Here is a 21,661-nt window from a genome sequence, read left to right as displayed (position 1 = left end):
GTTCTTGTTTTTGTTGTTGTTGCAACCCGCCGGGACCTGCTTGTGGAGTCCCTTTGGGACATAGACCCGACCGTTCTTGGAACCTTCGTCCTGTTAGCACTGTTTTTAGCTTTGACAGGGAAAGTTAAAAATATATAGTAATTTTTTAACATAGTTATGGCAAATAAATATATTTCTAAAACTTATTCAATGTTACTATAATAAACAGATTCTAAAAGATATTGGTATATATCTCGAGAATAATACGATAGTTTATACAGATCCATTCAACGTTTAAATATAAAAACATTTTCTTTGATATTTCAATTTTTTTATATACTTTTTTTTTGCTTTTCTTCAAAGTATTAAAATTTACATTACTTTTTGATGTTTTAATTTTTTTTGTCTATATTACTAATAATAAGGTTTAATTTACACAAAAAATATTTAAACAAAAAACATTGATAAGATTTTTTTAATGTATAGCCAACATTACAATAAAACGCATTTTTTTTTTTGGTTAAAACAAAACTTGGCACTAACTTTACTCATCAATAAATTTAATAATGTTTTTGTTGTTCAATACAAAAAAGTTTTTAAAGCTTTAAATAAATTAAAAAAATTTACAAAAAATACTTGTGTACCCATACTTCATAGTGGGTACAATATGCTTTAAATCGCCATGAGTTTTATTCCTCAAATAATAAAAATTAAATTTTTCGAAAAATAATCAAGTCTTTTTCTCAACAAGTTTTTCTTTTAGACTTACGAGAACGATGCTTATATTTTGCAGAAGATTTTACAGGTTCATTTTTGGATTGTTTATAACTTTTCTTCTTTTTATTTCGATCAGTACTGTCACTACTTAAGCTTTCACTATCAGAATCTTCACTATCATCACTGCTACTACTACTACTACTACTACTATAGCGTTTGGATTTCTGCTTCTTAGAGTGTTTCTTCTTCTTCTTAGTTTTCTTACTCTTCTTTTTAGAATGTTTTTTAGATTTTTTGCTTTTATTATGACTGGAATCAGGACTATCAGAACTGCTACTATCCGACGAAGAACTGCTGGATGATTTAGAAGATGACGCGGAACAGCTTGCTTCATTCAATGATTCAAGTTTTTCAGATTTTATTTGTAGGATTTCTGCATTAATTCCCGGTACAGATCGTGGACCGCTTTTTAAAAAGTCACGAAGTTCATCAGTTAAACCACCCAACCCAATTGATGTAAAAAAATTAATTGAAAAACGTGTATTACGTGGATTGTCTTTTGGGAAGATACCAGCAACGCTGTCCTTAAGTTCCTCCTGTTTTAATTTAGCGTAAAGTTTGCTTAAACCCATATATTCGGCTAACTCTTGAAATAATATCTTTATAAAAATACGATTCGATGAAGTTGTATCATCCTCGTTAAGTTTAATACACTCTAGTATATCCCAGCTAATGGCATCGGTATAAAGTAAATGAGCAAAAAATTTGCTAACATTACGTAAACGATTTGTGTCCAGCCGATGTGTGGTTTCAAATGTGTCTTTAAAAATTTCTTCAAACGGTATTACGTAGGCCTTATTTATAGAGCAGAAACGTTGCGACAACAATCCAAAAAATTTCTCATATGTACGCTGTTCCGCACAACAATCAAGAAACATGTGGCATAGTTCACCTTCTTGTCCAGGTTTTAACTGCAGTTTTATAAGTTTGTGCGCACATTCTTCATAATCCAAACTTGAGTTTATTGTAAGATAAATGGTACGTCGAAGTGCAATTAAATTTGTCTCAGTATTATCAATAATCTCAACTTTATTTTGTTTACCATCTTCACCGTCGTCATCATCTTCATCGCTATTATCACCGTCTGAATCACCATCTGAAGAATCTGAATTGGCACTGTCAGTTTCACTTCCCAATATCTCATGACTCAATTCTTTGTACTTATTCTCATTGGTCTCATATTCATCATCAAATTTAAAGGCATCTAAAAATATAAAAAGAAAATATTTTATTATTTTATTTTATCATATTTTATGAATATTTATCTCAAAAACTGTTGTACTTACTTAATAATTCTTCTGTTGCATATTTTTCTGGTGGATCTAAACTCAACAGGTGTGTAAATTGATCTTCTTCTTCTACTAATTCCAGCTCCTCAACTATAGATGGATGATCCTTGAAGCCATCCTTACGAACTTGGAAAATGACTTCAATCATATATTGAACGCGTTTATCCAATTTACCTTCATGCAAAATATTCTTCAGCATTTCAAATATAGCGCTCACACCTTTGCTTGAAACTTCGGTCAATTTCATGCCACATTCTTTAAGAAAAGCAATCGCAACTTCAACAGAATCATCTGTAGGCGATTCTATAAGCAGTGAAAGTATTTCCAAAGCAATGATTTCATGTGCAACACCTTGATTAATAAGATGAGCAATAAATCGACATGATGACATACAAATGCGTTTATCGTTACGGCAATAAGCGCTTTTAAATTGAATAATCAAACGCTTCAATAACAGTTCACCAATATTGGGAAATTTGGAGTTTATGATCGCCACTAATGCAGCATACACATGTGTAAACGTTGGCGATGCAGCTTGTGCTTGAATTATGGAACGGCAGATTAAACCACGTCCGCGTACTATATTCTCACGTAATAACTCGCGTGTTATGATGGCAATGTTATCTACATTAACTTTATTGATGTAACCATGTATAGATTTCTTAAGTGCCTCCCAAGCAATACGTTGATAGGCTGCAGAGGATTTATCAGTGATTTTATCTTGCATCATACGTAATTTAGCTGGAGGTATGTAAGCACCACCTGTACGTGACGTTAGTAGCTTAACGGTATTACGTTCCCTATCCGTGATTCTAGCCTTAGGATCAGTAACAGTAGCATTATCATCTTCTTCGTTAGCTGACTTCTCATTACTACTAACTACTGGTTGTTTTGTATTTTCATCCTTACGTACAGTTTCATTTGTATCTTTTTCTTTTGATTTATCTGATTCATTTCTTCGTCTTTTTTTACTTTCTGTTTCATATTTTTCTTTATCAGCATGTCGCTTTTTACGTTCTTCCCGACGTCTCTGAAGTTCTTCATCTTCACGGCGACGACGCGCTGCTCTATCTTCTTCTCGATGCTTAACTAAAAAAAAAGATTTTTTAAGAATTTTAAAAATCATTTGAAAAACTTTCATTATATTATAAACTATTAATTATTTAAAAAATGAAGGTTATATTATGGTTAAGGTTATATTATGAAGGTTATATTAGAAAAATACGGTGACACATACGATTTGAAAGCTAATGATATATCTGCATATCATGAATTGAGAACATTTTTGGACATTTAATAACGTTTAAGAATTTATTTGGAGGAAGCTTATTCAAAGAACACAACCTCTAGTATTTCAATACAAAGCTGTGAATTAGTGAAATTGTTGTTAATATAAAATCTTATCTAAAATTTCTTAAAGCAGATGCATGAATTATTTAAATATACATAGGTCAGATGAGAAGCAAAAAAGGTTGGTAATATATATGGAAGATATGACTATATGGAAAACAGAAAGTAATTCGAATAGAGCTGATGAAAACAGAAACGAGAAACATGTTATTGTTCTAGTAGCGCTCAGGTTTAAACCCCGGAATCACTCTCCATTTCAGTTGACCAAATATCGCCAACTCTTTGTTTGTATTGAAATTTGTTCATGGGCCATTCCGTTTTATTTTTTTAGTTTTGTTGTAAGAACTGAATCTAACTCCGTTCCTGGAAACAGTTATTTGCAAGTAGATAGATTTGATGTTAGTTATAAAACTCCGGCGATTTGTTTTTTGAGCAAACATTCAAACAGAACTCAGCAGCCTATTTTAGTGAAAAGCAAATTCAGCAATTTTAAGACGAATTATAATCACAGCGGCAATTTTCTTGAAAATATAACTACATCATGTAAATAGTTTATGAGTAAATAATTACAAAATATTATGATTTTTTTAAACAAACTCTTGAATTTGATCAAACAAAAACAAATTTCACAAACTCCGTGGGCACAGAAGCAATTTACACAATAAAAAAGAGATATTACTTAAATGCGAAGTTTTCTTACATATTTTCATATCTGCACCTGTAAAATTAAAAATAATTAATATATTCAAGTTTGATATATTCTTTATATGCGAAAAATGAAAAAACAAAAATTTGCTTCTCAGTCAACACGTTGTTGACTTGAATATTTCCACTTGTGCGAAATAAGTAGTATTGTCCGATTATGCACTTAAAAAAACGTTATGGAATAAAAATGCACTAACAAATTTTTCTTCTTCAATTACTTCAACGAATAAAAATTTTAACTTCAAAATGTAAATCAAAATGTCAAATTTAAATTTAACAAAAATTAAATTAAAATGTTATAAAACAAACATAAATTTATATTAGCGCGGCAAAAATAATTTTGCAGTGTACATAATTTGTATTGACAGCAGCTGTGAGTAAAGGGTCTACTCAGAAATTGGAAAATAGAATAAAATTTTTATACATGAAGTGAACTAAAGATTACTTCCAGAAAAATGAAACAAAAGTTAATCCCAACAAATAATTTGTTTAATTTTCAATATATATTTTCACTTTTATTTGACACTTTCTAAACAATTATTTTGTTTTTGTTTATTCGCACAATTTTTTTTACTGTTTTTATTATGACTAATTAATTACTTTTTTTTCTAAAGTATATAAAGTATTTTAATTAATTAAATAAATGAGAGATAAATTTACAAACATACACATTTGGTTTTATTTAATCCACTGCTTCCACGAAACGAACTTAACGAATAATAAGGTTGAAAGAATGCGAACCACAGCACCGGTCACTTGACAGATAATTGTGTTAAAATTATATACGTATATTCACTATCACATAACAACATCGAATGATTATTTTTATATGCTAAATATATAAAATATTTTACTTCATAATATGCGTACTTGGTTTATTTTAAATATTTATAATAAATAAATAATGTTATAAATTGTGTTTGAGCCAATTCTAATGAATGATTGGCAGCAAAAAAATTAGTTCTCACAAGTCATATGTGTTGAAGTGAGATAAACATATGCCAATACGCACAGTTGCCACTTGAAAATTTTTGTATTTACCAACATTGAATTAAAAAGGCACAATTTTTGTAAAAAAAAAGGTCTAATTTCTTTTTATTGTCTTTTAAAAAGTCTTTTCATCTATAACAATTTTATTATTTAAATAATCCGACTGACTTTTGCTGGCCATACATTGTATAAATATATTTTTTATGTAATAATTCTTTACATAAGTGGCGAACTCGCCACACATTGCAGCGCCCTCTATGTGTGAATGCACACGCACTCGCGCCATCTGTGGGCAAAAGGACTTTTTACTCAGTAAGCAGCAGCTTACTCAGTGGCTGGCGACTGGCTTCCTTCTTCCTTTCTTTGTGCGTTTTATAACTCAACTCCTTTTTATCGTCTTGTTTTGTACATTGTAAATATTTGTTATTCTTATTGAAAATAAAGTGTGTGGTAAAAACCCACACATACCATTCCGATCAAAATTTTCTTTTACCTCTTGTAGCCGCAATATATTTACTAAATCAACACATTAAATTATATTAGTTTAAGAGTGCACATCTATAAATAAATTTAAATAGATAATACAATATAATGTACAATAAAGTCCGCGCTTTATAAAAGTACCATTTTCTAAAAACATGTACCACATTACCACACGAAAAAATAGTACCAATATTGGTACTAAAATCCTACATGTGATATCCGTGCTAATACATATTACTTCATATATTACTTAGGTATGTAAAATAATTTATTATTCATTCAACATTAAGCCTTTTCTTTTGTAAGCATATCGCAAAAGAACAGCATAAAATAAACACAAGTGTTGTGGCAACTCTGGAAAAACAAAATTCTGTTAGGCTTATACATTCAAAACACGCAATAAAAATTAAAGTTAAAGTTTCGAAAATGAATAATAATTCTTAGCAATTATGGGTGAGTGTATTTCAATTTTTATGTGATTTGTATGTTCAGGCTTATTCAAGAATTGAATATCTTGTCAAAAATTGTTTTAAAATATTTTAGTGATTCGTTGGTATTCTAGTATATTCGTTGATTTTCAAAACTTGTTAAAAAGTCGAAGAGCTTACCGATCACAACCAAGATGATAGTACTTACCATTAAGACAACTACTGATGAGTGTAAACTAAAGTAGTATGGTGCTTTAGTATTATAATAGTCTATTTTATGAAAATTGATGGTATTATTTGTCAAGGGTACCTTGTGTAGCAAGAGAAGTGCACAAGGCAAGCTTCTTCGCTGCTATACTCTTCCCAAGCTGAAAAGTAATGCTATATACAGCATTTTTGGTTAGACTGCCCTTTCGGTAAGCAAATTAATAAAGATATAGAGGATTTTTCTTTAATTAACAGATCTTGTAATTCAGATCTAGTTTAGCAGATGTAGCTTGAATCTAATACTCTTCTCTTCTCTTCATGCCGTGTGGTGGGTATTCGAAACACAGAACGAAACAAGTCGTTAGATTTACCTTACTGTTTATATCCTGGGCAATAGGCATAAGCAATTATGCCTGTATTTCCATTTTTGGGAGTTTCAGCCAAATTTTACAATGTTTTTAAAATCAAAATCACTACCTATGGAAGTAAGTGCAGATGACAGTTAATTGGTTCGTATTCCTTAAATAGAAAGCAACTTACCTTTCTTTCGCATCTAAAGATGTAAAGGAATTGGTTTTTTAACATTAAGCTACGTCAAATAATATCTGCTTGTAAAATCAGTGGTTGCTATTCTTAGGATTAATCAGATATTCTTTTTTCTTTGGCGAGATTTGGTCAAAAAGCGCTCATCTAGCACGGTTGCAAGATTTTAAACCCCATGGTAGATCTTAACCGCTTTTGATAGAACTTGTTTTGTTCGAATAAAAATTAAGATAGCCCCTGTCTATTAGGGGTCTATTAGAGGGTTATTAGGGGGCGCCAGTTTATTTAGCTGGCTGTTTAACAGAGATAACTGATCGTCCCTTTAGATTGCTTTGTACTGGGCTTCAGATGTACAGAACTAAGTTTTTAAAATTCTGTGAAATAATATATACCTTTACGAAGCTTCCATTGGTATTTGAAATATTAGGGATATGTGCCTTATAGCATCTGTTAATGTAGAATATATATACTCACCTATTCAAAATCACATAAGAGTTATATATTGTGATTTTTTACTACTAATCCTGCGTTATATACCAGCAATGGGATGGACTGACGGTTTTGGATAAAGTCCTCACAAAAATCACCATTATTTCATAGCACTTATGGTCTGTCTGTATTATAACATACATACTAAAGTTAAATTTTAGTCAATATAAAGTTTTTCACATCCTGCTTTTAGTGATAATTATATATGACTTAATTGACTATAAGTCAAAGTTATGTTGTTCTAAATGAATACTTGTAGTAAGATAAATACTTCAAGATCAAAAGGAATGTAATGATCATATGTATCATTGAATGAAAGTTCTAAATATCAAAGGCATCAGTATTTTAGACAATAAAGCAAAATATGAAAGAATAACAGTGAAATCACAACGTTCACACTTTCAAAAAACTGTACTCCTCTATTCTCATGCCAGATTTACTTCGCAATATCTGAGCTCAGTATCCCTGCAAAGATAATATACCTCTGTGGAATAATGCTGAGAAGTATCCGTAGCTCTATTAAGGTGAAATCCAGTATCTCCATACTTTTTGATATCGAACGAGTTTTCAGAAAAGGTGATCCCTTATCATGTGAATTTTTCAATTTCATCGGTTGGTGTTCGATAGAGTTTTGTTGCTATCGAAAAGGCATGTGCGATGAGATAAATTCTGCCAAAAATGTGCGGGAAGAGCGGGAATAAAGACTAAATTACAAAAGGCAAACTCGTAACAATATATTATATATGCTTGTAAAAATATGAATAAATTTCTTTTGAAAAATCTTGTCTGAGGTTTCAATTACAGCTTTCATTATCAAAATAATATAAATAAATGTTTTTTGTTTAATATTTTTATTGCATATAAATTAGTTAATTAGTTAATTGTAAATTGTAAAATTATAAAAATCATGGTTTGCAGACCATGCAGCTGTTGGTAAATTTAAAAAAATAATCATTAAGTGTTACGGTATCGGTTAACTTTCACTCAATTCCTGTGTTTTGAGGCGTTCATGGATGTTTGTTTGTGGAGGTTACGGTTTTTCTCCTCTCATCATCGGTAACTGTATCTCTACATGAACTTCTGCCATAAGTGCTACTGTTTGACAGATATTCTCATCACTTTCGCTGGTTGAATCTTTAGACTCTTGTTCACTTGAGTCTTTCTTTATAATAATAACATTTTGACTGTTTACTTCAAATTTTTGATCTCTATTATAATAAAGAGCACTATCAGATCTGCTTTCATCTGATGATGAAGATGAATCAGTTCCGGACGATTCAGTAGACGACGATGAATTATCATCAGTATTTTCTAATGATTCAGATTTTTTTTTTTTAGCTGCTAAGATTTTTGAACTATTATGTAATGGTGAAGACAAAGTATTTTCAGATGAACTAGTAGATGACGATGAATCAGTATTTTTTAATGAGTTTTCTGAACCACTATCAGATGATGAGGAACTGCTAGATCCGGACGATTTAGTAGATGATGATACATCAGTATTTTTTGATTGTTTAGGTTTACCTTTTTTAATTACTAAGATTTCTGGAATGGATTCTGAAGACGAGGAAGAAGGCCTTGTCATGCTTTTCGAAAATTTGGAAGATGACAAATTATTGACATTCTTTAATGGCTTAGATTTTCCTCTTTTAATTTTCGTTTTTAATGATAATGAAGCTGCAAGTTTTCCTTTTCTAATTGCTAAGATTTCTGAATCAGTATCAGATAATGTTGAATATTTGAGCATTTTGGTAGATGACGATGCACCAGTATTTTTTAATTGTTTACGTTTTCCTTTTTTTATTGCTAAGATTTTTGAATCTGTTTCTGATGACGAGGACACAGAAGTGGAACAGCTTCGTGAAGAGTCAGTAGATGATGATAAATTAATTGTTTTTTTTACTGATCCAGACTTTTCTTTTTCGATTGCTGAAATTTTTGATTTAATTCCTGATTTATAATGTGGACTACTATTCAAGAATAAACGCAATTCATGGATTAAACCACGCAAACCGATTGAAGTAAAAAAATTAATTGAAAACAATGCATCTTGTTGACAATATATTGGAAATATACGCGTAACCCTATCTTTGACTTCATCCTGATTTAGTTTCGCATTTAATTTCTTAAAGCCCATATTTTCAGTCAATTGTTTAAATAAAATTTTTATGAATAGACGATTTGTGGAACTTGTTTCGAATTCATTAAGATGTAGATGTTCTAGAACATTCCAGCTAATGACATCTGTGTATAGTAAATGAGCAAGAAACTTACATGCATTAGCTAAATGACAAGCATCGAAACGATTTACATTGTTAAATGTGTCCGTGAAGACTCGTTCAAACAGTGATACATAGGCTGTGTCGATAGTACACAATTTTTTACTCATTAAGCCACAGTATTTTGTATAATTTTGGTGTTCTGCACAATAATACACAATTGCTTTGCACAGTTCCATTTCGTGTTCAGGTTTCAAATTTAATTCCATAATCATGTGTACACATTCTTCGTAGTCTTTTGTGGACTTTATTAGCAAATAAATGGTACGATGAAAGGATATGATAATCTTCTGTCTATTCTTGTTGCCATCATCGTTATCATCATTAGAAGAACTCGAGTTGTTTGAATCTGAATTGTCAAACCGATCTGAAGTTCTATCCTTAGAATGGTGGGAACTACTTGAACTAAGTGGAGTCTTGTACACTTTTTCATTGCTTTTATATTCGTCATCATTGCCTAATATAAATGCATTTAAAAATATATAAAAAATCATAAATAAATAGATATTTCAAAATGAAATATAAATGTATTTTAAAAGTTGTAGTACTCACTGAAAGCTTCTGCTGTTTCATATCTTTCTGGTGGATTTAATACCAAGCGGTGTGTAAATTGGTCCATATCTTCAACTAAGTCTAGCTTTTTAATTATGGGTGGATGATTTCTGAAGCCGTTCTTACGAATTTGAAATATCCCTTCAATCATATACTGAATGCGTTTATGTAATTTACTTTTGACAAGCGCATTCTTCAATGATTTGAATGCAGAGTCTACTGCTGTTATCGAAACTTCGCTTAATCTTATGCCACATTGTTTAAGAAAATCAATGGCAATTTCAACTGAATCATCTGTAGGTGTTTCAATTAACAGTGTGAGTAACTCAAACCCAAGAACTCCATGCGCGACCTTTTGGTTGATGAGATCTCCAATAAAACTACTTACTGTCACACATTTGCGCTTGTCGTTCCGACTATAAGCGATTTTAAATTGAAATATTAAACGCTTCAATAACAGTTCTCCAATATTGGGAAACCTGGAGTTTATGATGGCCACCAATGCAGCATAAGCATTTGTAAGGTCTGAATGTTCTGCTTGGATTAGTAATATAGAACGGCAAAATAAGTTTCGTCCTCGTACAATATCTTCACGTAACAATACGTGGGATATAATGAGCACATTGTCAACATCAATTTTAGTAATTTGACCATATATAGATTTCTTAAGTGCCTCCCAAGCAATACGTTGATACTCTGCAGAGGATTTGTCTGTGGTTTTATCTTGCGTCATACGTAATTTAGTCGGGGGTCTTTTAGCTCGACTTGTACTTGAGGTTATTCTAGCCTGACGATCAGTAAAAGTAGCGTCATTAGTAGCTTCTTTAGTAATTGGTTTCTTATTACTGTTAACTGCCTGTTTTTTAGTAATCGATGTCTTATTACTGCTTACTGCATGTTCTTGTGTGATTGATTCTTTTCTACTGCTAACTCCTGGTTGCTCTGTGCTATCTTTTTTACATTCTGCTTTATCTTTATATCCAATTACCGATTTATCTTGTCCTCTTTGTTTTTGTTGTTCTGCGTGCTTATTTTCTTTTTTTAGTTCTGTTTTATATTTATCTTCTTCATTATTATTAATTTTCTCTAACGCAGCATGGCGTTTTTTACGTTCCTCACGACGTTTCTGAAGTTCTTCCTCTTCGCGCCGACGACGCTCTTCTCTATCTTGTCGGCGTCGCTTATCATTATAAACATCGTCGTATCTACGTACGAAATTATTTCCATTACGACTATCATAACTTTTATACTTATCATCATGTTTATAACGATATCCAGAACTATTTCGATACTGTCCGTAACTACTATCATCACAAATATTATTCTTATTTGAAGTACTAAATGAAGTACGTATATCATACTGAGAAGAATAACTGTTTCTTGCATTACTACTAGTACAATCCCATTTCACAGATTCATTTTGATTACTATAGTTGTCATCACGAGATGTTAATCTACGGGAGTTGGCGCCATTTTCTCTTATCTTACGATTATCATATTCACTTTGCTTACAACTTATATTTCGAATGGATACGGAACTTTCGCCATAACTGTTTGTGCTCCGGTCATAATCTGAACGTGTTTTCGAAGTGTGATCATTTTCTTCTCCTGTGTTACTAACACTCTTCTTTCTGCTAGTGATTTTATCTTCCCAATGGTTACATGGCTTGTTATTATTATGTATGTTTGAATTCAGAGAATCTCCATTATAATTTTTTAGTGACAAAGTCATATCCTTATCGCACTGTTTTTTATTTTTATTTTTAAGATGTTCTTTATGCGAAGATAGTGATGCAGTCACATCTTGACGTGGTGTATTTAAGGGCTTCTTATACTGTTTTTCTGAACGGTTATGATCATGTGAACCATTTTCAGAATCGTCACCTTTAAATGCAGAAATCTTATCACCCGTAAGCTCTTCTGAAGTTCTATGACTTTTTTTTCGGTGATTATCATCAACAAGAGAACTATTAATTTCGAAAAATTCATGTGGTGTAGTCATATCTGGATGTGACGTATTTGAGGGCTTCTTATGGTGTCTTTTTGAACTTTTATTATCATGTGAACCATTTTTAGATTCGTCATCTTTAAATGAGGAAATCTTATCACCAGGAATCTCTTCTGAAGTTCTATGATTTATGCTTTGGCAATTCTCATCAACAAGAAAATTATTAATGTCGAAAAATCTATGTGATGTAGTCACATGTTGACGTGATGTATTTGAGGGCTTCTTATACTGTGTATCTGAACTGTTGTTGTCATGTGAATCATTCCTAGATTCGCTATTTTCAAATGAGGAAATCTTATCACCAGGAAGCTCTTCTGAAGTTCTATGATTTATATTTTGGCAATTATCATCAACAAGAAAATTATTAATCTCGAAAAATCTATGTGATGTAGTCACATGTTGACGTGATGTATTTGAAGGCTTCTTATACTGTCTTTTTGAATTGTTACTGACACGTGAATCATTTTTAGATTCGTCATCTTTAAATGAGGAAATCTTATCACCAGGAATCTCTTCTGAAGTTCTATGATTTATGCTTTGGCAATTCTCATCAACAAGAAAATTATTAATGTCGAAAAATCTATGTGATGTAGTCACATGTTGACGTGATGTATTTGAGGGCTTCTTATACTGTGTATCTGAACTGTTGTTGTCATGTGAATCATTCCTAGATTCGCTATTTTCAAATGAGGAAATCTTATCACCAGGAAGCTCTTCTGAAGTTCTATGATTTATATTTTGGCAATTATCATCAACAAGAAAATTATTAATCTCGAAAAATCTATGTGATGTAGTCACATGTTGACGTGATGTATTTGAAGGCTTCTTATACTGTCTTTTTGAATTGTTACTGACACGTGAATCATTTTTAGATTCGTCATCTTTAAATGAGGAAATCTTATCACCAGGAATCTCTTCTGAAGTTCTATGATTTATGCTTTGGCAATTATCATCAACAAGAAAATTATTAATCTCGAAAAGTCTATGTGATGTAGTCACATGTTGACGTGATGTATTTGAGGGTTTCTTATACTGTGTATCTGAACTGTTGTTGTCATTTGAATCATTTCTAGATTCGTTATCTTCAAATGAGGAAATCTTATCACCAGGAAGCTTTTCTGAAGTTCTATGATTTATACTTTGGCAATTATCATCAACAAGAAAATTATTAATCTCGAAAAGTCTATGTGATGTAGTCACATATTGACGTGATGTATTTGAGGGCTTCCTATACTGTGTATCTGAATTGTTGTTGTCATTTGAATCATTCCTAGATTCGCTATCTTCAAATGAGGAAATCTTATCACCAGGAATCTCTTCTGAAGTTCTATGATTTATGCTTTGGCAATTATCATCAACAAGAAAATTATTAATCTCGAAAAGTCTATGTGATGTAGTCACATTTGGATGTGACGTATCTAAGGGCTTCTTATAGTGTTTTTCTGAATTATTGTTATCATGCGAACCATTTTTAAATGTGCTATGTTTGTGTACATTATGCGACAAATTTTCATCTTCAAGACCCTTATGTAAAGAGGAACTAGCGTAACGGTTTTCTATTTTATCATCAAATTGCTGTAAATCTATTTTCAGATCTTTAATTAATGATACAATATCTTCCTGAAGTTCATATGAAGGTGTGGTGTCTAAGTTTTGATTTTTAGTATTATAATCAACCTGTTGATTATTATCTGCGTGTTTCTGCTTTGAAAAAGTGTCATCTAAGTATACGCGTGACTTGTCTGAAGTGTTAAAATTAAAAATCTGTTCACATGAGTTATCACCAATAAGTTCTGACTCTCCAATTATATCAACTTTGCCAGTTTTATGTGATGAATTATCATCTGCATTTTGCTTACTTAAACAAAAATCGCGATCATGTAAATCTAGTATATCTTCACCCTCAAACTGAAATTCGTCACTTTGACATTCTTTATATGATAAAGTTTCGCTCTCGTGATAGTTATCTGAAGAGGGAACAGCGAAGCTGGTTTTTTCTTTTTTATAATTTTCTTTGTTTTTTTGGTTACTGTGTGTGCTCCCACCTGTGCGACGTTGATTTGTAGAAGTATTATTGGTAGGATGTTGTTCTGATACTATATCATCGCGTATCTCTTCTGATTTATCTTTAAATATTTCACGCAAGGGACAACTGCTCGAAGAAATATTACCAGCTTCTAATTCCTTTTTTTTTCTATTTTGCATTGATAAAATAACATCTCTTCGAATTTGTTCTAAAAACATATCATCAAAATCATTTCCAATCTGATTTTGATGATTTTTTGGTTTTGGTTGACAATCTTTGCATATTTTATATGAGGAGTTATTAATTGCCGTCTGCTGTTCTTCTATGAGTTCATAATCACTATGAACAGAGTAGTCAGACGCATGTTTTTTTCTATTACGTTTACTCTTAAGTTCATTTTTCCGGTTTTTTATTGAACGTGCTAAATTTTTACGAAGCTTCTTCAAAGATTTATCATCATCTAGACTTACATTCTGAAGATAATCTTTAACATTATCTTTATCAGCATCGATATTTTTATGCGATGATTTATGATATTTGCGCAACTTATCTAAAGAAATATTAATGTTTTCATGTTTTTTTGTTGATTTATTTACAACTTGCTTTCCTGATATATCGTCTTCACAATTTTTTAGATTCAGAGTCTCATCAGATAAAGTCTCATTTGAATCTAAACTTTGGAGGACATTATCAATACGACGTTTTATCTGTTTTGTATCATTATGAACCTTATGTGATGAAGCTAAATCGTCATGGACTTCATCGAAAGTATCATCAGAGAGTTGATTATCATCATTTCCATAATATTTCTTTAACAAGTTATCCTCGCAGTATTTTTTCGATGGGTTATCAACGTGATTTCCTACTTCACTACGTTTTCGTTTTTTATAAGAGTAACTACGTTCTGTTAAGCATCCGGTATTCTTGTGTTTGTCTTCACTATATCTAGATTTAGCGATCTCCTCATCTGAGTATTTATAGTAGGAGTCCACACACTTTGTTGGAGAATTCATTTCTTGATTTGTTTGCTTGATATCAATAGTTCGTTGTCTTTGTAGTGAAGTTGTCATATCACACCTATTAGTGATATCATCATCGCATTTTTTCAGTGGTTTGTCATATTTGCCTTTTTTAGTTACTGATATGTCATTCTCAAAAATATTTTCACCAACATGACCACGTAAAAGACTATCATCTAACCGCCTTTTCAAACGATTATACTCTGAACGTCTATCTGATGACGAATTATCATGCGAAGATGTGTCCTTTTTACGCTCTTTCTGTTGTTGATAATTTTTACTACTCTTACTTGATGATTGATACTTGTCTGTCACATTATTATCAACAAATTTCTTTGGCGACTTGTTGTGATTTTTGTAATTTTCATATAAAAACCTATCATCATGATACATATATGATTTGTCACTATCATCATAGCGTGTTTTTAAATTCTCATCTTTGTTACTTTCAAATGATAACTTATCATCACCACTTTGATTTCTCGATCCTGTATCTCTGCGCTTTTTGTCGGACACTGAATTATCTGTACAATATTTATCTAAGGAAACATTATCATCTGAAATTTTACGTATTGAACTATCATTTCGTTGCTTTTGTAATCTATTATCTCTGTAAGATTGATATGATTTTTTATACTGTTCAAGACGTTCATCTAAACGTTTGTCATGTTTATTTATATATTCTTCGTCACGGCGTCTTTGAGAGCTATCAACTCTATAACTTTTTAACAACGAAGAATTTTCATCAAGGCGTTTTGAAGACAAGTCATCATCACTACGCTTATTTGAATATTCATCGTCTAAATTTGTATACCAAGAGCTATTATCATCTCTTCGGGGTGCTAATTGATCATCCCTATAACTTTTAAGTGATGATCTAAAGTCCCTTTCTGTAAATTTATCATCACGACGATTAAGTAAGGTGTTATCATCTCTTGTGGTTTGATAAAATGGTACATTATCATCCCAAATTCTATCCGAAGTTTTGTTACCACGATATATGCATGATCTGCGATAATTGCGCTGTTTATTCTTTCGACGTTTATTTGAGGCTCGACGATAGTATTCTCTACGAGATGTATTCTGAAGTTGCTTAGAGTTATGATCTCTTCCAACATCATTTTGTATATCAAGTTTGAAATTACTCGTTTTTATAACCTTATAAATTATATAAAAAAGTGTTTTCTTATAAATTAATATAAATAACTTAATAAAATGTTAATTAAAATATATTATGAATATTTATGAAAAATTAAAAAAAAAATATATTGTACAAATATTTAAAAAGAGAAGGACATTTACAAAAAATATATTGTACAAATATTTAAAAAAAACATTTTTATATGTTATATGTATAAAGCATAAAAATATATATAAAAATATATTATATATATTTAAAAGGAATATAAAAAAATATATATTGAACAAATATTAAGAAAGAAGAAGACAAATACGCTTGCAACTAACGACGATATTGCGGAATGGTGATCTACTTGGCATGGTAGGTATTCTTACGGGAGAAGCAGTTATGCCCTGCTGAAGAACGTGAAACAACTGAACCCTTTCTATGTAAATACTCGGGTCCGATCCGACGAATTTAATAGTTTTTAATTAACCGCTCCGAATGGTTTTAAAAATCTGATATTAAAGGTTTAGCTTATTTTAACAGAAGTGGCAGCAACAATTTAGTCAGAAACGAATGACAGAAACTGTTGGAACACTATATTCGTAGAATAATTACATAAAACTTCTACATATATTTGGATGGAAGCAGTTTGTAGTGACGGAAGTCAATACAGAATTAATCATATTTTAAAATGAACTGGAAAGCAAACAAAAAAAAAAACTATAGCAAAGTATATTATTCAAAGGTTTAACCAGTTCGGAGCACTATAAGAATAGGGGTACCAGTTCATAATGGAGCGGAGCGGAGCACTGCGACCATGGTTTATCTTTTGTGTTGCAACAGACCCTAACCGAACAGAAAGCCAGAATGTCGCCCATTGAGGGCCTCTTAATGTCAGAAGGGGAGAGTAGTTCTCGGCCCAGTCGAGAAGGGGAGAGAATGTGAGTGAAAGTCTAGTCTGCTTCTAAGAAGAATCGACAATCTATCTCTTCGCATAGACCTAACAAAATAGAAACATACAACATATTTATTTACTGAACATTCTACCAACTGCGAAGAAACAGAAATAATAGACAAAGAAAAACAAAACAGCATAAGAAAATCTCCACTGAGCACTGGAGACTTGTCTTCGTATACAAAGGAATATTAACAACATTTTAACTATAAAAGTGGATATCAACAATAAGTAAGTGAAACTTACTTATTAACTTAGTAAATAAAATTATATGTAATGTATATATATATATATATCCTAATAATGTTTCACTTTAGAAAATATATATATTTTAGAATATAGTTTTAGAAAAAATTGTTATAATTATTTTTTATGTTTTTATTTTTCTTATTGCTCTTATACTATTTATAATTTTTTTATTTATGATGAGTTAGTAACATTTATGTGTGTACCTCATTAGACCCTCATAATCCTGATGAGACGGAAACATGAACGGCAAAATGTTGAATAATAAATATAATTTTAAATAAATTCATGCTTTATTTTAACTCTTATATTATTCTTATTATTTTTTTTATACCCTATGATTTAAAAGGATTCTATCAATTTTAATAAAATAAATAAAATAACACGACTTTCAATCAAATTTTAATGTAAAATAAGTTTGGAAAATGTACCAACTAGCATAACCACATAAAACTAATAACTACACTTAAAACTTGTCATAAGGTCTAATTTTTTTTTTTGCATATATATAATATATATCAATGAAAAAAGCATATTCAGTACTTACCACTGATGCTGCTCTAAATGACTTTTGATCACCAAGAGCTGCATCGTCATTTTCTTGTTCCTTTTGTTCTTTAGCTAATGCATTTTCCATACAATTACCAGGTTCTGTTGCAAACTCTGATAGTTCTGTGCTGAATTTAGGGTTATTATCTGTGTCATCAAAACTGCCAATAGTGGAGCCGTCTGAAACTGGTTCAGTTAGAGTTTCGATGTTTTCAGCCATTAAGATACCTAAAATATATTTAGTTATTTATTAAATTGTATTTTTTTTTTTATTAAATTGATATTATTTTCGTCCATTTTGGCGAAAGAAATTCAATTCTTAATATAAACTATTGTTTTCAATATAGAGGTATTTATCGAACAGTATTATATTACAACAATAAAATTGTATTATTTTATTAATTAAATTAATAAAAAGTTATTTATTAATATATTATTTAGTTTTATTTTAATTAACAAAATTAAACAAAGTATGAAAGAAACCCAAAAACTAACCATTTGAATTCGATAACTATCGGCGTTAAATTAATTTTGACGTACCAATACGGAAATAAATATTTTTTCGTTTGCGTTGCCAATCACCTTAAAACTGTTGTCATTTGAAAAAATAAAAATGGCGAAATTTGACATTAAATTATTTATTTTGTTTATTTTGCAAATATAAAAAGTGATTAATTTTTAATTTGTAATATTTTAAAAACAATTATGGCAATATTTAAAATGAAATGAAAATAACTTAAATACGTTTACGATTGAATACGAGTGGAAACAAATTGCATACTATGTTTTAAAAATAAAACAATTTTTTTTATTTAAAACTTATATTGCTGTTTGCAAAAATGTCATATCCTTTAAAAATTAAATCGAACCAAAAAAATATATATTATTATTTGAAGAAATATTGAGACCAATAACCAAGCTCGGAATTTATTTCTGCTACATAGCAAAATTATATAGTATTATTATTATATATCCGTTACATAAAAACTTTATATATATAGAAAAGCTTTATCATAGAAAAAGAATAATTGCGACAAGAAAATCAAAGACAAAGTGCAGAATTTAATTCTCCTGTCAATTACATACTTTTTTATTATATTGTCCGCAATATTAAAAACTAATGAAGTCCAGCTACTAATATTTATATGGTATCAACAAAAAAAAAAGTAGGGATGATAAAACCGAATACAGAGCTCGGTATTTATATCGGCTGCTGTCCGTCATATTAAAACTACATCAGTTTTAATATTTAGATATATTATAATAATATATCTAAATATATCCTTATATCCAATAATTATATTAGATATATATTTAATATAGATTTTATATACTAATCTATATACTTCGGATTTGTTTATTTATTATATATATTAAGACCGAATATCCATAATCAAATCATGTCATTGAATTGTATGTCATATTTAAAACCGTTACAGTTCACATCAATATCGTTAAAAAACGAATAAAACCGAAATGTATTAAGTTACTGTAATGCCCGCCATATTTAAAAATGATGTACAATTTAAAAATATATGTGAATGCAAGCAAATCCATGTACAGAATAAAAACCTTACTGACTAAACGTTAAAAGAATAAACTAAAACTTATGAATAATAATATTAATTGGTAGATTCAAAAAAAAAAAATAGTTAATAGAAAATAATTAAGTAAAAAGAGTACATTTTTTATGCAAAATTTTTCTATTTTTGAAAAACAAAACTTAACCGGAAAAAAATTTAATAATTTTAGTTATTTTATATTAAATAAAAATAATATATTAATTAAACGCGAACACTTTGATAAGTAATAAACAAAAATGAATATATTATTTAAATAATACTTACTCTTTTTTAGAATTGTCTTCACTAATTTTGCTATTAAAACTAAGCAGATACCGTAACGTTGTAAAATTTATTAAATTTCTCCGAGCTTTAAAATGTGGTCTGTTCTGTTTGAAATGAAACTTAACAATAAGAATTTTTTTCTAGGAGCTAGTGAAGTCTATTTGTACAGTATTACCATACACACAAAATTGATATTTTTTAATTGTTCAGTGTATTAGTATTATTTGACAGAAAAATAATTTTTAAATTTATTGCTTTGATTATACAATATTTATACAATACAATATATACAATATACAATATTTTATAAATATTTTTTTACTATGTTGTTTCTATAGTATTATTTTTAAGAATGTCACAAAGAGAAAATTTTTAATAAATAATTTTGATTTTATTTATATTTCCATAAAAATGATTAAATTATTACAATATTTTTATATACTGTAAATAAGCTTATTTGTTTTGCATACAAATAATTTCAAAGAAAAAACTGTTAATTGTATTATTATAACAGTATGTTTACACTACAGCACTGAAGAATGTCATTCTTTCAATAAAGTACTTAAAAATATGTATTTATAAGGTTGTTACAAATTTATTTTATATAAATTTATTATTATAAATATATAAAAATATATAATAATATATACCTAATTAAAAATAAATTTCATATATATTCAAATTTCTGTCCAAAAAATTTAAATAGTAATGATAATAAAAGTCATGTAATTTGTGGTAAATTATTATTTTTTGCATTAAAACTATGCTATAAATAAAATTATCAAGTTTCATTTGTTTTATAATTTGACACAAACATTTTAATTTCCCTTTAATATATATAAAATAACGCAATTAGTTTGTAAAAAAACGAATTCAAGAAAAGCAAACACATAACTATGTATATGTTTCGTTTATTATATTTAATCAAAATAACTAGATTGAATATTAAAATGTTGATTAATTTATTTTTTATATTGTTTAATAAAAAAATTTATAAGAATTTAATATACATTCAATTCAAAAATTAAAAATAATTTATTTTGCATCGCTTTCTTGATTTAACGGTGCTGTGGTGCGTATGAGTGACGTGTAACGCACCTGATAAATTAGATTTTTTTGAATTACTTCAAGCAATGCCTCACTGAAAATATTTATTTTTCAGTAAAATTTAAAACTGAATCTAAATAAAATATAAAAAATAAAAATTCTGGCATGATGGCCTGATAGTAAAAATGTCACATCTAGGTATTCCAGGCAGACTAACTAAGATCATCGGCAGCTTCCCACGTGGGAGGTCCTTTCGCACGAAAATCAACAGCGTTCTCTCGTCAGTCCGATCTATAGAAGCAAGGTTTCCTCAGGGATCGCCACTTTCTCGCACTCTCTATAACATTTATACATCTGATATTCCAATAGTAGGTCCCTCGACTCTGGCATTATATGCTGAAGAAACATGTATGCTATACTCAGATAAATGTACTCTCAATATAACCAACACACTTCAAGAGCATATAAACCTCATTCTGGAAAATAGAAAAATGGCAGATAGAAATCAATAATCAAAAAATCAAGGCTCTGTTTATTACACGTAAGTGGAGACACAATCCGTCGAGAGTTAGAGTGAGAGATATGGTAATTAACTGGGAGGATAGCGTTAAATATCTCAGCAAACGATTTATATGGCTTAAACATGTTCAACTGAAAAGAATTAGTTGTGCCAAAGTTCTTCATCACCTCCAATCGCTATTCAAAAATGAAAATCTTAGTGCTAAGAACAGGAAGCTAATATATAACCAAATTAATTCGTCCATCAC

At 29.9% G+C, this 21,661-nt stretch overlaps 2 protein-coding genes across 4 annotated transcripts; both read right to left on the bottom strand.

Moving 5' to 3' along the window:
- Positions 1 to 485: 485 nt before the first annotated feature.
- On the bottom strand, positions 486 to 4,971 carry LOC119687757 (pre-mRNA-splicing factor CWC22 homolog). 2 transcript variants are annotated; one of them, XM_038102206.1, is made up of 3 exons: positions 4,769 to 4,971; positions 2,043 to 3,134; positions 486 to 1,960 (listed from the first exon to the last, which is right to left on the bottom strand). In XM_038102206.1, exons 1-3 carry the CDS (start codon positions 4,770 to 4,772, stop codon positions 723 to 725), a joined length of 2,334 nt encoding a protein of 777 aa, XP_037958134.1. In that variant the 5' UTR covers positions 4,773 to 4,971; the 3' UTR covers positions 486 to 722. The 2 variants fall into 2 exon arrangements, with proteins under 2 accessions (XP_037958134.1, XP_037958133.1); XM_038102205.1 differs by lacking the exon at positions 4,769 to 4,971 and adding an exon at positions 4,096 to 4,311.
- Positions 4,972 to 8,113: 3,142 nt separating this feature from the next.
- On the bottom strand, positions 8,114 to 20,015 carry LOC119687765 (putative uncharacterized protein DDB_G0282133). 2 transcript variants are annotated; one of them, XM_038102228.1, is made up of 4 exons: positions 19,848 to 20,015; positions 17,999 to 18,228; positions 10,072 to 16,282; positions 8,114 to 9,976 (listed from the first exon to the last, which is right to left on the bottom strand). In XM_038102228.1, exons 2-4 carry the CDS (start codon positions 18,218 to 18,220, stop codon positions 8,271 to 8,273), a joined length of 8,139 nt encoding a protein of 2,712 aa, XP_037958156.1. In that variant the 5' UTR covers positions 18,221 to 18,228; positions 19,848 to 20,015; the 3' UTR covers positions 8,114 to 8,270. The 2 variants fall into 2 exon arrangements, with proteins under 2 accessions (XP_037958156.1, XP_037958157.1); XM_038102229.1 differs by lacking the exon at positions 19,848 to 20,015 and adding an exon at positions 18,496 to 18,592.
- Between the last annotated feature and the right edge of the window lie 1,646 nt (positions 20,016 to 21,661).

The sequence above is a fragment of the Teleopsis dalmanni genome, chromosome X (assembly GCF_002237135.1).
Source record: "Teleopsis dalmanni isolate 2A chromosome X, ASM223713v2, whole genome shotgun sequence".
In the NCBI taxonomy this organism is placed as follows: Eukaryota; Metazoa; Arthropoda; class Insecta; order Diptera; family Diopsidae; genus Teleopsis; species Teleopsis dalmanni.
Note: the sequence above shows the minus strand (reverse complement) of the source record. Positions and strands in the feature narration are given on the sequence as shown.

Coding starts and splice junctions, on each gene's coding strand:
- LOC119687757 (XM_038102205.1), bottom strand. Junction 1,961..2,042: donor TGCAACAGAAGAATTATTAA/GTAAGTACAACA, acceptor TTATATTTTTAG/ATGCCTTTAAATTTGATGAT.
- LOC119687765 (XM_038102228.1), bottom strand. CDS start 18,220: ATGGCTGAAAACATCGAAACTCTAACTGAACCAGTTTCAGACGGCTCC. Junction 16,283..17,998: donor CATTTAGAGCAGCATCAGTG/GTAAGTACTGAA, acceptor ATAATTTATAAG/GTTATAAAAACGAGTAATTT. Junction 9,977..10,071: donor TGAAACAGCAGAAGCTTTCA/GTGAGTACTACA, acceptor CATTTATATTAG/GCAATGATGACGAATATAAA.